At 44.8% G+C, this 15,082-nt stretch overlaps 1 protein-coding gene across 7 annotated transcripts in view; it reads left to right on the top strand.

The window, feature by feature from the left end:
- The first annotated feature begins 1,067 nt into the window (after positions 1–1,067).
- Positions 1,068–15,082, top strand: part of ME3 (malic enzyme 3) — a 200,809-nt gene continuing 186,794 nt past the window's right edge. For 2 of the 7 annotated variants that reach the window (XM_069470958.1, XM_069470954.1), the window contains exons 1-2: positions 1,434–1,457; positions 1,740–1,937. In XM_069470958.1, the coding sequence (XP_069327059.1) occupies positions 1,452–1,457; positions 1,740–1,937 (204 nt within the window). In that variant the 5' untranslated portion in view covers positions 1,434–1,451. The other 5 variants (XR_011233692.1, XR_011233693.1, XM_069470955.1 and 2 more) reach the window with 5 other exon arrangements.

Genomic DNA, 15,082 nt, shown 5'->3' on the forward strand with positions numbered 1-15,082 from the left:
ACTTAGAATAGAGCTAACATGCTTGTGGGGTGAGCTTTGAAGGGGAGTCAGCAGAGGGCTGTGCCCTCTGTCTGGCAGTCAGTCTGAGGATTTATAATACAATCCTTATGACAGTAGCTGTCACTTCCCTTTATTCACCTAACAACTATTTATTGTGCAACTGCATACCAGGCACTGAGCTAGGCAGTGGGGTTACACAGGTTTACAGGCAAAGAGCCTGTCCTTATGACCTTTACGTTCCAAGGGGAAACACTAATAAACACTCAGAAAAACAAGGACTACTGACTAAGATCTATGAAAGGAAAACCCCCTTCACTACATAGTCCCTAGTGTAGGTTGATATAGAATGGAAAGGCCTTTGAGTTAACAACTTGGTGGGGACCTGAGAGACGGGAACAAGGCAGTGTTTGGAAAGCTGGAGTATGAACGTTCCAAGGAGAGGCAATAGCAAGCGTGAAGGCCCTGCCTGGGAGGGAACTGAGTGGGGTGGAGAAACTTAGGAGCAAGTAGGGCTGGAGCTCAGTGAGAAGGGCAGAGTGGAGTAGGATAAGCTTGAGGAGTTGGCAGAAGTCAGGCTTTGAGAGAAACTACAGGCCCCAAAAAGCATTTGCATTTTATTCCACACACAATGAAATGTTTGCTTTAAGGGGAATCTCCTAACAACTGTGTGGAGAAAATATAAAATTAAGTTCCAAACTAGATGGACCCAAAGATCCCTGCCTGGCCCCAATAATCCATGGCAGGCTCCATGGGGTCCCCAAGAGCCCGTAACTGTGGACTGTATATCTATGGTGTCCAGTAGAAGTTCCTGTGAAGATAGAAATGTTTTGTATAAGCGACTCTTGAACACTCAAAATGTGGCTAGTGTGACTGAGGAACTGGATTTTAAATTTTATCCTATTTTAATTAATTTATGAAAATTTGTATAGCCACACAAGGCTGACGAAGCAACACAGAGCACTGGATACCTGAGGATTTCTACTCGGGTTCCTGAAGCCGGGCCTTCCCCAAATGTTGGCAGAATGGGAGGGTATGCCGGTCCCTGAACGCCAACCCCTCTGAGCGCTCAGTCTCCTCAAGATGGAGAGTCCCAGAGGGGCATTCTGAGCTTCACCTTACCACTGGGGACAGCCACGTGCACGCGGCTACGAGGCGCCCCCCGCGCGTCCTCAGGGGAAGCCCGGCACTGAGAACAAAGGTTTCGGGGCTGCTCCCTCAGGGACGCACCAGCCCGCGAGCTCGCGGCGGCGGCGGCGGGCGCGGTCCAGCCATTGGCGGGAGAGGACCCACACACCGCACGCCTCGCCCCTCCCGCTCCGCAGCGGGACCGCATCCACATTGGCTCCAGGGCAGCGCAGGTGGGCCGGGGAAGGAGGGGACCGAAGCAAGCCACCAAGCGGGACTGAGGGTGCGGGGACCCCTCGCGACGCTGTCACCTCTTCTTCGCGGGGATGGGGGTGGGGATGGCGAGGGCTGCCACCCGCACCAGATCTGCTTCCTGGGCTTTCTTTCGCTTTGCCTGGCGCTTGGCGAGGCCTGGCACACCGCAAGCAGAGAGCTGAGCAGGTGGCCGCTGAGGAGGGGCGGGGACTGGCGCCTTTAACCCTTCGGGAGACCCGGCCATCTCCTCCTCGAGGACGCGTCCCCCGTCCCCCCGGCTCGGGCCCCGTGCCCTGCTGCGCGTGTGGGTTCTGGCTGGCTGGAAGGTGCCCCTGACCTTGCTCTCTCCCCTGTGCCAGGTCTGCGCAAGGACCATGGGCGCCGCGCTGGGCTCAGGCCCGCGGCTGGCTCTACTCCCAGGCCGGGCCCGTGGCGCCCTCCCGCGCTGGGCGCCCTCCGCGCCCGCCCGAGCCTGCCATTCCAAGCCCGGCCCCGCGCACCCTGTGCCCCTGAAGAAACGCGGATACGATGTCACGAGGAACCCGCATCTCAACAAGGTAACGGTCCGGAGGGTAGGATGGCCGGAGTTGCGAGCTTGTGGCTGGCGGCCAAGTGTGCCCCGCCCCCAGAGCCTGGGAAGGATCCACCCGGGCGCCCTTCCAGCGGTTTTCTGTTTTTGCTTTCTAGGGGCCATCCCCACTCTGCCCCTTCTGCATGGAGAGGGGTGACCAGTAACGCAGGGAGCCTAATTTCTTCTGTAATAATAATATAGGCCAGGTTACAGTCCTCGTGGCCAGTCTGAACTGGGGTCAAATCTCCCCTGGATGCTTATTGATTCTGTTGGTCTTGAGCAGTTCATTTAACCTCTGCGAATCCAAGTTTCCTTATCCGTGAGAGAGATATACTTGTCTTCGGAATGTTGTGAGACTTAAAAAGTAAGTGGAGGTAGACTTCTTAGCACGGTACCTGGTGAGAGAATAAATGTCAGCTAAGGTTATGATTATTATTCCGGGAAAAGGATTAATTTTAGAGCAGGGACAGGAAGGTCTAGAATTATAGAAATTTGAGCTTGAAGGGGCATCAGAGATCCTAGTCAAAACCTCTCCTTTTACAAAAAACAAGACAAAGGAAACTTGCCCAAGGTCACCAGCTTGTGAGTTCCTGCTCTGCCACTGGAATCCAGATCTCCACTGCTTTGGTCAAGTTCAGCCTCTGTGTATTAACCTAAGAGCACACACATTTGTTTGTGGGAATTGAGTTAAGTATTTTGGTTCAGAGGATTGGATGAGAGAAACAAGAGACCTAGATTTGAGGCCTGTCTTTTCCCATGGCCTCAAATTAACTTGGACATCTCATTTAACTTCTCTGAGGCTCAACTTTCTCTAAAATGTATATTATGATAGGCCCACCCTTCCTACATCATTTGCTTGTTGTGACAATCAAGAATCTCCAAATTTGAAATCATATGCTAAAACTAAAGTGCTGAATAAATAACAATTACTGCAAAATAAAAATTTTAATAATTGCTTTGACTCAGGATTGTGAAATTCAAGTGAGGCAATCTGTGTGGAAAAGGTGTTTTTGAGTAGGGACAATTAATAGTAAATATTGTGATTATTTCCTACAGAATTAATAGAAGCAGCTATGGAAAAAAATCTTTCTCTCAACCTCTGTCTGTCACATTCACCTCCTGCTCTTCCAAAAGAGACTTTAAATTCTTTGTACACTACCCCTTTCCAAAGCACTTAAGGCTTTTGTATCAGTCTGAATTAATTTGGTAGTAAATGTTAGAAAATGAAAACTGGCTAAAGCAAACAAAGGGCTCCTTTAACTAAAGAATCTAGAAGAAGGGTTGCAGGCGAGGCTTGACCCAGAAATCCAGATGACATTCCTAAAGGTACAGATTCTCTCTGGCTCTCTGCTTTCCCTCTGCAATGTCAGCTTCATCTTCAGGCTTCATCCAGTGGAGTCCTTCACCTCAGTACTGCCACGGTCCCCACCTACTGTTCTCACACCACACCATCTGAGACTAGAGATACTTTCTTCTGATAGCTCCCGTGGAACAGAAAGGACACTTTCCCTGAAGCTTCAGAAAGTGAATCCTTCTGTCTTATTGACTCTGATTGGATTTCCTTCCCATTCCCAAAGCAATCACCTGTAAGTTAAGCCTGCCAGAGCCTATGGTTGGAATTAAAGACAGGGTTTAAGATAGGGCCACCCACACCAACTGGCTTAGAATAAAGGGGATGTGGTTTCTCCACAGTAAATCTGGATGTTGTCTTCAGAGAGAGGAGGGATTGATGCTGAAAAGCAAAACAATGAATTCCCATTGCAGGCCCCAATCATTTTGAAAATAATTGCCTTAGAAGTACTGGCATATTAGCAATCAGCACTTAGTGCTTTGTGAATACTTAAGGAAATAAAAGAAGAGCTTAAAAGCCTTTTTTTTTTTAACTCTAGATTTGGTCCCCTGAAAGCATTCTTGCCCTTGTCCTTTGTCCCTGATGTAAGTTCTTTCCTCCCAAGTAATATAAATGGGATGTTATTCATAAATCTAGGGGACCTGACATTTTCATGATGTTAAACATTTTTGTACATCCCTGAAGTCAGTTGATGCTGGTCTGCAGTGAGGAGGGTATGTAGAGGGATGCTGACAGAGCCTGTTGGCATGCCCTATTCGCTGACCTTTGGAGACAGAGGGGAAGCAACGGAGGTAGCAGTGCTGCCTGGGGGGTGCTGTGGGTGCCTTTCCCTTCCCACTGGAGTGCCACCCTCTAGCTGTCCTGCTGACCTCCAGGCCCCAGAGAATCTCCAGGGAAGGCTTGATGTTCGATGATTTCAATCAACCGGATGGGAGGATTGTGGTGAGGTTACACAGAACAATGAGGTTATCACTGAGGAAACAAAAGGGAAGGGCAGCTTTGAAAGAGTCTTCGGTGCTGTGCTTAGTGAGCAGATCTGTGAGTGGACCTTTTTCTGCTAGAATGAGAGCTCTTCCAGGCCAGGGACTGAGTTTCAGGTACCTGTGGTTGGCACGAGATAGTTCCTGAAGGATCTAGTGAGGGCATGAACATAAAAATTACCATTAAGTTTTTGGAATGTGTTCACTAGATTTGCATCCCACTTTTTTTTTTTTTTTTTTTTTTTTTTGTTGAGACAGAGTCTCACTTTGTTGCCCAGGCTAGAGTGAGTGCCGTGGCGTCAGCTTAGCTCACAGCAACCTCAGACTCCTCGGCTTAAGCGATCCTACTGCCTCAGCCTCCCGAGTAGCTGGGACTACAGGCATGCGCCACTATGCCCGGCTAATTTTTTCTATATAGATTTTTAGTTGTCCATATAATGTCTTTCCATTTTTAGTAGAGACGGGGTCTCGCTCAGGCTGGTCTCGAACTCCTGACCTTGAGCAATCCACCCGCCTCGGCCTCCCAGAGTGCTAGGATTACAGGCGTGAGCCACCGCGCCCGGCCTGCATCCCACTTTTGACAGATCAGGAGGAGCATTTAAGTGGAAGCTGGAGGGCAGAGGTTGATCAGGAGGTAGAATTCTCTGAGAGAATAAGAGCTACTGAACAGGGCAAGCATGGCTGCTATTGTGCAATCACTGGGTTCTAGTCCCAGCTCCGTCATGCCCTGGCGGTGTGCTCTGTGGTCAATCTCGTAAGCTCCTCTGCCCATGTTATACAATTGCTGGGAGGCCCGTAGGACATAGCCCCAGGTGTGAATATTAGGTGATCGCATGGATGATTCTCAGAATTGGGGTTGGAAAAGCCCCTAGAGATGATCTAGACTTGAATTGTTTGGATTATAGGTCACAAACTATGGGGCATGAAATTAATTTAGTGGATCTACCGGTAATTTTTTTTAAAGAAATGGAGATTAGGATGGAGAATAGAAAAATAGCAAATACATTGAAATTAATAAAGATAGGTATTTTTCCAGATCATCATGTAAAATGCCTAATTTTACTGTGGATTATAGTAACAAAAAATTTTTGAAAATCATTGTTATCCACCATCCTCATTTTCAGAAGAAAAGACAAGCCAAGAAACCAAGCAGCTCTACTGAGATTAATTGAATTTCACAATCCTGAGTCATTAAATAGGCAACTATCAGCCCATTGGTTGTAGCAGGAGGTGGAGTGGGTGGAGGCAGTCTGCCTCCTGAATTTCAGTCCACTGCATAGCAATGACAATGCACATCTGCTTTGATTGATTTAGGCATATTGCTGATGATGACAGAATTGGTATTAGATAATTCCAAGCTCCCTCCAGGAGTCTAGATTTTCTAAATGATGGAAATTCACCAATACATCAACTTCTATTTCTTTTTTTAAAACTAATATTCTGCCTTTCTTCTAAAATTTATGTAATGACCTCTTCCATTGTCCACATAGATTGTGGCAACTGGGTAAATCTTTGATTACAGCAGCCGTGTTTTACTTACATTAAATAGGCAACGATCAGCCCATTTCACAGGGCTGCCTTCATAGGCAGATGTCATCCCCATTCTGTAAGTGTAGCAACATGTTGATGGATATTATGACAGACCCACCATTCCTACCTCATTTGGTTATTCTGACAACCAAATGAATCACCAAATTAGGAATCATGTTTTAAACTAAAGTGCCGAATAAATAATAATTACTGCAAAATAAAAATTTAATAATTGACTCAGGATTGTGAAATTCAAGTGAGGCAATCTGTGTGGAAACTTCCCAAACTAGATTTGAGTTCCCTCCCATTTGTTTTATCACTCTGTTTCCTTCTGGCACTGAGCATGCTGTTATAATGGCTGGTTGGCTTGTCATCCACACTAGATCCTGAGCACCTTGAGGACGGACTTGTCACATGGCATTCTTTCTGTCTGACTTGAGATGATAAATAAATATTTGCTCTTTAAATTATTTCAATCATGTCATGATCCCTTTCCTTTCAACTTTATTAATCTTAATGTCACTACTTCACAGCCCAATGCTCTTGTTGTCTAGTTAAATGTTTATGTCCCTTTTGGAAGAAATATACCTACTTGACCCTCATTTTCCCAGACTTCAGGGCATTTCACTGAAGGGGGTGTGTTATTTTCCAGAGTGCACCAGCCTCCCCACTTTAACCCCCGTGCCAACAGTGATTTTTGCCATACATAAAATTCCACTGATCTTTCGTCTGCTTCTCTGCAGTTTTGTCATTTCTTGAGCTTGATGTTCAGGGAAGGAATGAATAAATAGAGTGCTTAGTCCACGGTGATTGTGGATCAGCACATTTCATGCAGTGGTGCCTCAGGCACTGCAGGGCATCAGAGGTGACAGCCTTCCCATGTAGACTTGATTAATGGACCTGTAAAGGCTGGGTGGCCAGTGCTGCAGTGCTGGCTGCACATCTGAGGCTGCAGAGGTTTCAGCTGAATCCCTTCTGTATTCAGTGGTGATTTATTAGACTCCGGCACAGCTAGAATTTGCCTTTGAATAAAGTATATGTTTTTGTTTGGTGCCAGCTTAGAACTTGATCTTGTCTCCTCTGGGTGAGGGGAGTCTGTCATCACAGACTTGGTGCATTAATCAATCAGATGATGGCTCGGTTGTATGAAGAATTACGAGTTTATTGGTGATACTGTTTTCTGCCCCAAAGGCAGATTACATAATATGTCTTCCTGAGACCTCTGCTTCAGATACGAATAGAAAATTGGGCCTCCTGATTGAAAGAGAAGCAATGGATTAGTAAGTAAACATTAGTTCCATAAGCAGCAATTTACTCCAGATTTGAGCCTTTTGTGCAGTCAGTGACTCAGGGCATTGAAGCTCAAATACTGTTTGAATATTTTGGGAACAAACGAGCAGAGGCATGTTGGAATTAAATCCATCCTTGTTAAATACTCTTCCTGCCTATGAGTCTGGTAAGTATTGGCATTGGGGCTTTGTTCTTGGAATAGCTGAAAGGATTTTTATTAGTTGCTCAAGGTTAGACAGTAGCAACAAACAAACTCCAAATATAGAAGCTTAAATGAGATAGAAATGTATTTCTCTCATGAACAAATCTGAGCAGGCAATCATAAGTTTGTGTGTGGTTTGACTTTTTTGCGCTGCCTTCCAATGTGCACTTTACATTGCAGGGTCCAAGATGGCCGCTCTCCCCTCTGTCATCAATTCCATACAGAAGCCAGTGGGAAAGGGAAATGCCTTTTAAAAGCACAATTTGGAAGTTGTAAATATCACTTCCATTCACATCCAATTGTCCAGGACTTGGTCATATGCCACATCTAGCTGCAAGAGAACCTGGAAAATGTGATCTTTGGCCGGGCACCCATGGATGCAGCTAAAAATTCTACATCATTAAAGAAAAGGAGAATGGATATTGGGGATGCTGCCACAAAATGCTGATATGAAGCCTTCATTCTTTTATCTGTCAATTTTGCCTCAACCTTTTAAAATCCATCTGTTTCTGTACATTCCCCCCCAACCACCACCTTGTTCACACCTTCATCCTCTCATGTATAGACTGTGCATTGATCTCCCAATTTCCAGTCTTTTTCAATGCATTCCTCTGGGTCTGTTAACCACACCTTGAGAGTCCAAGACCTTGGACATGTCCTTGTCCACTCTCTTTCTTTCAAACCCCATATCTAATCCACCAGAAAATCCTGTTGCTCTGAGTGCAGACTAAATCCAGAATCCAACCTCTGCTCACCATGAGCCCCACCCTCATTCAAGCCACCAGCCTCTCTCTGCTGGACGACTGCAGCAGCCTCCTAGCTGGTCTCCTTGTTGCCCCTTTGCTTCTCTCATTTATTCTCAATGCAGTGACCAGAGTGATCTTTTTAAAACTAAATTTCTTCATGTCAGCCTTTGCTCAAAACCTTATAGAGTCCAAGTCTTTACGATGCCTGTGTGATGTGACTTATTTCTTGCTACTCTTGCTTCACTCACTGCCCCGACCACACTGGCCTCCTCACCTCTGCTCAGATAGTCAGGAGTGCTCTTACCTGGAGTCTTTGCACTGGCTGGTCCCTCTTCCTGGAACACGCCTCCTCAACAGCCACAAGGCTAACTCCATCTGTTCTTCACTGCATCTCACTTTGTCAGTGAGACCTACTCTGACTACCCTATAGGAAGTCGCAAACAGTCCTTTCCACCTTCTTACTCCCCCAACAAGATCTACTTTTCCCGCATAGTATTTAACACTTCCCCACAAACTATCTGATTTGCTTGCTTATTATGTCTATTGTCTATTGTTTGTTTTCCTCCACTTTGATTTAAGCTCCATTTAGGTGGAAATTTTTTTGTTTATTTGTTCATCCATGTGTCCCAGGTATTTAGTTGGTGCTCAGTAAGCAATGAAAGAGTGAGTTGTTCAGAGACGTTTACTGTCTACGGCCATAACACCCTGAAGGCGCCTGATCTCGTGTGAGATGTCTGCCGAGACTCTCTCCTGTTATCCTGTCCCTTTGCCCTCCTCCCCTTTTACCAAGCCCCCTTCTTTCACTCTGGTGCTTCGTCCCCCACTGTCCCCATCTACGGTATTGATGTGCCCATGTAGAGTATGGATAACTCTCACGTCAGCCCTTTGTGTGCCCAGGGGCCCACAATAGAGGGAAGTGCCGGAGGAGAACAGCACAGTACAGAGATTTTTACTCTGTTTGTTTCCAGTTTTACCAGCATTAAGCAGAGCCCAGAGAGGAAGGAGCTCCTATTCAGAAGACACAGGTGGTGCCTTAGAACCGAAGTTGAACAGGGACAATTCTTGGGGCCTATGGGAATATCTAGGGAGTGGGGCAGAGGTAGGAGACCCCAGCTTCTGTCAGCATGTGCAACTTCCTGGAACTCCCATCCTTAACTTTGAGTCCTTGGAGCCTCCGTTCCTGCTCTGAATGCCGGCGATTCCCCTGTCCTGCAAGACCCCTGATGAAGACAAAGGAAATCATTCAGGGAAAGCCTCGTCTCCCAGGGGTCTATGGAATGGGGTGCCAGGAGCACAGGAGGGAGATTTGCTGCACCTGGAACCTGAAGTTGATACCCAGAAAGGGTTTTCTCATAGACATGTTGTTATGAATAATTGAATGGTTCTCCAAAGAAAGTATATTATGCGTTAAGCCTTTGTGCAATCATTATAAAGACTTCAGAAACATTGGCTCATGCTAATGAATGCTTAAGTCAAAATGCAAAATACTAAGTGGAATCTATGCCCATGGGTGTTACTGTAAAAAGACCTAACTTTTTAAAAAGGCTTGAAAGTAAATGTGTAAAAATAATTATGTTAGGGCAATAAGTTTATGGGAGATTTAATTCCTCTTCATATAATTTTCTTGAATGTTCTATTTTCTTTTCAGTGGTAGGTTACAGTTTCTGTTAGGAGTTGAGTTTCTAGAGCCAAGTAAATAACATTCAGATCAACTTCTGGAAGTTGACCCACCTGTAATATATGGGTAGAAATCTCTCTGAAGTGGTCTATTTTCAAGCTTTTATAATTAGTTATCGTCTAGAGTCAATATGTTTAGATTCATGTAATATTGAAATGTTAACACAGGAATCTGCTGCCTGTTCTGAAAACAGTTGTAAAACAGCAATATCTGGAGCATGTAAACAGCAGTGCTGGAGGGCAGATCCATACAGAAATCTGTCTTATCTCACTCAGATACAGCCCAACTGGCATCTTAAGTCAGGCTAAGTCTGGGCCCTATTCATGGAGTTTCTCTAGACACTTTTTCAGGCTCATCTCTATTCCCTTTGTTTCCAGTTTCTCTTGTTTGTCTTTGGCCTTTGTAGGCTCTAGAGTTTATGGCTTTGTTTTACTTTGCATTTTTGTCATTTCTACCGATGGCTTCTTTTATCATCTACCATCTTCTTTCCAAATGCTAGTCTTACAGCGAGGGGAAAAAAGGGCTTTTAATTTCCATGGCCATTGCAAAAGGATCACAAATGTGCAGCACTTTTGTTTGCAAAGACGTGGATTACAGTCAGCTTAAAAAACCTTCACTTTGATGTGTAGAAAGTACATTGGGAAATCCTTTGGGGTGGTGTCTGACTGCTTCTCTGATGCAGAGCACAAAAGATGCTCTATGATGGCGTGGTGAAAATCTGACGGATACCCTACAGTTGGGGGTGCCAAGGTCAGTGGTTAAAAGCATGCATTCATTTTGTACCCAGAGGGTTGCTGGGCAGCCTGGTTAAAACATAGTTCCTACCAGAAGGACACAGTAAAGAGTAAAATGTACCTGGTTATTTGAGGAGAGGGATTTCTGGTGGAAAGATCATTAGCTTTTGAATAAGAGAGAATCAAAGCTGCATTTGCTTTTAAAGTGGTTATTGAAAACGAGAGAGACTACAGGGGATACAGTTGAATGATTAGCAACCTGAGATTATTACATTTTTAAAAGCAGTTTGTCTTGATTCTGTGTTGCTGTTTGGCAGTGAGCTACACGAAGCCCACACTATAATTGGTCCTGAAATGTACTCCCCTATGTTGGAGAATTCTGGAGAAGGCAGGCTCTCTTGACTCCTTTGTTTTGTTTTGCTTTGCTCTTTTAGAAAACAGAAGGAGGGAGTCCCTATTGGCGTCTCTTTGAAGTGTCAGGGGCTGTCCAGTGACTTCCCCAACAAGAGAGGGGCTGCCAAGTGCACAGTGGAGCTAAGTCTGTAGTCACAACAGACATTCTCCATTCCCTCTTCCTCTGGTTCTGAAAGAGGTGTTGAGGATTACACTGCAGATTCCTATTATATTGAATTTTCTTTGGTAGTGCTATGGTGGGAGTGTGAGTAATGATTATAACAGCTAACATTTTTTGAGACATACAGTGTGCCAGGAATTGTTCTAAGCAGTTTATACACATGATCTCATTTAATACAATACCATAACCTTTTGAGGTAGACATTGTTATTATCATTATATTACAGAGGAGAAACTGAGGCACAAGGAGGTTAGCTAACTTGCCCAAGGTCATGCAACTCATAGTGGCAGAACCGGGTCTTGAACCTGGGCCATCGGGTTTTAGGTTCCATGCCCTCGGCCCCTGTGCTGTACTACCACTCCCAGTGTGCAGGTTCCCTGCTACTTGGGACTAGTGCTTGAAGCCTGATGTGCTGTGGCCTTTCCGGGGAACTAACTAGTTTTCTGCTCCCTGCTGTGGTCCTCGGACTGGCTTTTATCACTTCTACTGGCTCTTTTAGAATCATAGAATCTTGAAATTGGAGGGAACTTTAAAGATTACTGAATGCTTTCTTCTCACTCTCTAAATATGTGTATTTCTCCCCAGATTTATTTATTTATTTAATTTATTTGATAGACATTTGCTGAGTTCCTATTCTATTTTAGGCAGTGGAGATGCCATGGTGAACACAATACTCCTTCTGCCTTTGAGGCACTTACAGTGATGAGGGGTGCAGGTGAGGACCAGTTAGTAAGGCGGCAGTGTCAATTCAGCAGGTAGGTATAATGAAAGGAGCATTCATACCAGTGCCCTAGAAGCCTGGAAGAGAGGTGCAGAAAGGCTTCCAATAGGGTGTTACTAGAGCTGACACCAATGGAAAGGTCGGACTTAGTAGATGAAGGTGGCTGAGGGGAAGCTGTTTAGGCCAGACTATGAGAAAGAATGTCATTCTCTCTGAGATTGCCACCTATTACTTTTGTGGTTGAATGTACAGAAATTGAGCAATAGTCTTTCACCTCTAAGAGGCCTCATTTTCAGAGAACTAAATAATATAATAAAGTCTCTAATTCTATACATAGAGTTGATGATGTAGCTCCAGTACTTTGACGTGCTCTTTTTTTTCTTCTTGCTTTTGTGTTGCACAACGCCAAGGGGCACCGTCCACATTGGGTCAACTTATCAAAATCTTCAGCATACGTCAGGGCTCAACATCTCCAGGGTCACTCCTGCTACACTGCCTTCCTCAATAATGCCACATGGACGTGACTTATTCAGCCTCTACATTCCTTTACATTTAACATTTGTAGGTAGTCATAGCTGTTTTCCACATTTGGCCCCAGTGTACATTTATTAGTGCATGTATCTGTCTCCATCACTTGTGTCACCTTCAGATCCAGGAGACTGCCTTGGGCATTGCGTGGTCAGCACACAATAGCTTCCTCACAGGATAACCTCAACAAAACTGAGTTACGTGAATCACTTCCGCATTCCCTTCTTGACAGATCAGAAACCGCTATGGTGAAGACTGGTAATACACCAATCCCATCTGTCATCTCTTCTGAAAAGATGGTGCAAAGCTTGATCTGACAATGTAAATTATTTTGGGATCTCTCCATAGGGGTTGGAGAATTCTGAAAGCCAAAAGAAATCTTTGTTTCTGGCCATATAAATTTCAGATATATATTTCTTTAAGAGAATTTTCTACTCTGATGCTGTGCCAGGTGCACTTCATCTAAAGAACAGCATCTTTGTGATCAGATTATTTATTCTCATCCTTGGGCTGTTTTAAAGACATTAAACTTAGACCTGTTGTAACATGCCACAGGTTAAAGGATTTGGGGGGTAAAAGAAAGTAGTCAGCTAAAATCAATTGTGTGTGACCTCCAAAGGGCATAGCCTGTGACCAGGTATTGGGCAGCAGAACACACTGGCTAAAATCTGGGGGTTCAGAGTCAGAAAAGCCCAAGATTCCAATCCATCCATTCACTAGATGTGGATCTCGAGAAAGCTGATTCATTTCTTTGAGCCTCAGTTTCCTCATCTGGGAAAGGTGATGATAATAAAATATACCCACTTGACAGATTGCGAACATGATTAAATGAAACAATGTATATAAAGCAGATTATAAATGTTCAATTAATTCTCCACTAATCTGCATCTCTAAAGCTTCTGCACCATTCCTAACACAGCATGAAGCCCAGTGTGGGTTGCAGAAATCACAGACACGGTAGGGTTTAGAGCTGGTTTATGCCCCTGTGAGGACCCAGTCTGGAAGGAGATGGGAAGACTGAAGGATCAAATTCATTCTCCCCGGGCATGAGCTCCGTCTCATTTTGGCAGAGACTTGATGGAAGAAGAGTGAGTCAGGGAAGAGGCAGACTGGGTGGAGACTTTAGTGATAATTTTTCAATACTGGATGGAGCTTAAGCCTAGGCAATTTAGACACTTACTTGTCTGAATGAACTGTAAATAAAAGTGTCTCTAGCAACAGAAATGCAAGTGCCATTTAAAGAGCTGGCACTTCTGGAAGTTGAAGCTGGTGCTGAAGATAGTGGCCATCATCAGGAATCTCATAATTTTGTTCCAGTGTTTTGGCACATTCTAATCAAGGTTTTTAAAACTAATTCTAAAAAGAAAAATCCAAATTTATCTGAATCTATCTATGTATCTGTGTATCTATCTGTCTAATCTACCTACATACCTACCTACCTACTTACCTACCTGTTCATCACTATAACACTCCCAGTCTCATGAGATTCTGATAGTAGGATAGCAATTTAAAAGAATGTCTGTTATGGTGGGTTAGCATAAAAGCTAACATGTTGCTTCAAATCCAGCTAAAGGCATTGCTGGGTCAACTTCACCTAGCTAGCAGTCAGATTGGGCAGGAAGTTTTAAAATCATCTCCATACACTGTGCCATGGGTAATTAATAAATACTGGCATACACATATTTTAAATGAACATCTCTCCTCTGTTAGAACTCAGGATAAGCATTCCCCAAAACGAAGAGGTCATCTTGTCCAGGTCTTTGTCTCTGGGCAGATAATATCCTAGCATTATACCACCATTTTACAGATAAGGTTTCAGAGACCCAGAGGGGTTGATGTCCTGCTCAAGAAGTAAGTGGTGGAGGGGAACTCCAGCCTCCTTGGGTGGCATCTGTCTCTTACACTCGCTGCTTTTGAAAGGTAGCACTTTGCCTGCCATCCTGAAATAGGGCCTTGAATCAGCCTCAGTCAGCTTAGGCACAAGTGCTTTTGAGTCTCCATAGAAAGGCAGAGGAAATGCTTTAATATTAAACATTGTCGCATGTTGCAAACCCAAACACCTGCTGAGGTAGCTCTCGCAGCCACTCCTGCATGTCCATTTCTGATGAATGGACATGTTCCTGACTCCCGTCTTCCTTTCCGGTTTTCTATTTTTCTTTGTAGTAACATGATCTTGAAGACAGTCCTCAGACTGTTTGACAGAAAGCTCACCCCTTATGTCATACTCTCCTTTCTTATCTCTGTTATTTTATTTTTGGTCTCTTCTAGTCCCTAGGTATTTGTTTTGACTGGTAAAATCACTTGAGGTCGTAAGAACTGTGAATAGCAATGCAGTTGCTGTTGATGAAACAAGAGTAGAGATAGTTGGTGTGGAGGAAAACCGATTAACAGCCATTTTTAGAAACAGGCTTTGAAATCCGCCTGTCAGAGCTGAAAGATTTCCCCCGTTCTCACACTCTAAGAGCTGGCAGCAGCTTCTCCTCATGTCTGAGGAGCCTCTGGAGCTGCCCGGCCGTGCCTGTGGGAGATGATGGCATGGGTGCCAGGTGGTGCCAGGAGGGAGGGCCTGCCGGGCAGAGGGGTGGTCCTGCCTGCAGTAACCGGCCTCAGCTGAAGGGCTGGAGGGTCCCAGCATCCTCAGCTGCTCTCTTGTTGACTGAGCCATTCAGTGTTCTGCCACCTTCTACCAGTGCACTCGACAGTCAGCTTCCTCCTCCAGGGCTCACAATCACGTGGACAATCACATTAGAAATAATTATAACAAACACTTATATAATGTATACCATGCTAGGTACTC

This window comes from Eulemur rufifrons, chromosome 6 (genome assembly GCF_041146395.1).
Source record: "Eulemur rufifrons isolate Redbay chromosome 6, OSU_ERuf_1, whole genome shotgun sequence".
Lineage (NCBI taxonomy): Eukaryota > Metazoa > Chordata > Mammalia > Primates > Lemuridae > Eulemur > Eulemur rufifrons.